The sequence below is a fragment of the Poecilia reticulata genome, unplaced genomic scaffold (genome assembly GCF_000633615.1).
Source record: "Poecilia reticulata strain Guanapo unplaced genomic scaffold, Guppy_female_1.0+MT scaffold_254, whole genome shotgun sequence".
In the NCBI taxonomy this organism is placed as follows: domain Eukaryota; kingdom Metazoa; phylum Chordata; class Actinopteri; order Cyprinodontiformes; family Poeciliidae; genus Poecilia; species Poecilia reticulata.
In genome coordinates this window covers 68,570-70,008 of record NW_007615038.1, presented here as the reverse complement: position 1 = coordinate 70,008, position 1,439 = coordinate 68,570, and the positions used below count along the sequence as shown (strand labels likewise).

The following is a 1,439-nucleotide window of genomic DNA, read 5'->3' as shown; positions in this document are numbered from 1 at the left end:
CCGTAGCAACAGCAGCTACAGTTATTCATTTTTACTTCCTCTTAGATTCATCTTTGAGTTTTATTGCAAATACACAAACATTTCAATCCTGGAGACGATTTAAAGCTTCTGAAACGTTTCTAAGCTATTTATCCGTTATGAAGGTTTTTCAGTCGCTCAGCAGGAAGAAGCCAAACTGCTCACGGTTTCATTTGACCTTTTTTCATGGTTTTTCCTCATTATTTTCTTTAAAGTCCTGGAGGATGGTTCTGGTTCTGGTTCTGGTTCTGGTTCTGCTCTGACCCGTGTGTTTCCTGCAGGCTGCCTCCCTGAAGGATAAGTGGGGCCTCGGCTACAAACCCAGCTACAGCCGCTCCAAAAGCATCTCGGCGGCGGCGGGCCGGCCGCCTCAGAAACGGATCGAACGCCAGAGGTCAGAGGTCGAACGTAGAAACGTTGGGGTGCTCTGCAGCCGTTAGTCGTTTCCTGTTGCGCTCTGATTGGCTCGGCTCTGCTGATGTCACAGRAAGCGTCTCTGTCACGTTTCTGTCTGCAGCTCTAAGATCGGGGACGTGGATGAGGTCCGTTTGGACGTGTCCGCTCCTTCGCCTCGCGTCACCTTCAACATCCACGAGCAGGTAAAGTCCGGCGCCCCCTGCTGGCGGGACGCGGACCGCTCAGCAGGATCCTGGAACCCTGTTGTCTAACGGATCTGTTTGACTTTATGTTTAAAGAATAAAGCTCAGCCGCTGGACTCTGAGCGTTCGCCTGTCGGCCCGGCAGACATATTCCAGGTAGACGGTTCAGTGTTAGGAAACCAAATCAGATCTGTGAGGAGCTGAGAGTCGAATCACAACAGGAGGCTCTAACTTCACTCCTCAGACGTGTTTCTGCAGCCAAACGTGACGTCGTGATGCTGCGTAACCAATAACCGCCTCAYCCTGTTGTGAATCTGCATCAGCACCTTTCCTCTGGTCTTTCTAACATCTCTGCATGTTTGGCTGAAGGCCTGAAGCTCAGCTTTTACTTCAGCGTTCTTGTGATTGTTGGGGCTTTTCTGGCTGTTTGAGCTGCTTCTCTGCAGCTGAGGTSATTTTATTTGGATGATCAAGTTCTCATTAATTCACACACAATCATCTACGTGTCGCTGAAGGCTCCACTGACCCGTTAGCCGTTTGTCACTAATTAACGGCMAATATTTAGTTAGCAAGCTAAATTTGTAGCTCTAAACKTTTAGCTCAAAGCTAAATATTTAGTTCCAAGTATTCTAACTATTAAGATCCAAGGTAAATATTTAGTTTGCAAACTCTGACTTAAATATTTAGCTAGCTAGAAAATCAAATATTTACCTTTGTGAATGTTTAGCTTCTGGCTTAGTTCTGAGCTGAAAGGCTGTGAAAACATTCAGCTTGGTAGTTCAGAGCGTTATCGGCTGATTTGGTAAAACGTTGAAGGAAAGT

The 1,439-nt window shown here is 46.8% G+C and overlaps 1 protein-coding gene across 1 annotated transcript in view; it reads left to right on the top strand.

The window, feature by feature from the left end:
* Positions 1-1,439, top strand: part of kiaa1109 (KIAA1109 ortholog) — an 89,729-nt gene that overhangs the window by 70,964 nt on the left and 17,326 nt on the right. Inside the window, 3 exon segments of the mRNA XM_017303367.1 lie at positions 281-412; positions 536-617; positions 714-816. Coding sequence (XP_017158856.1) covers positions 281-412; positions 536-617; positions 714-816 — 317 coding nt within the window.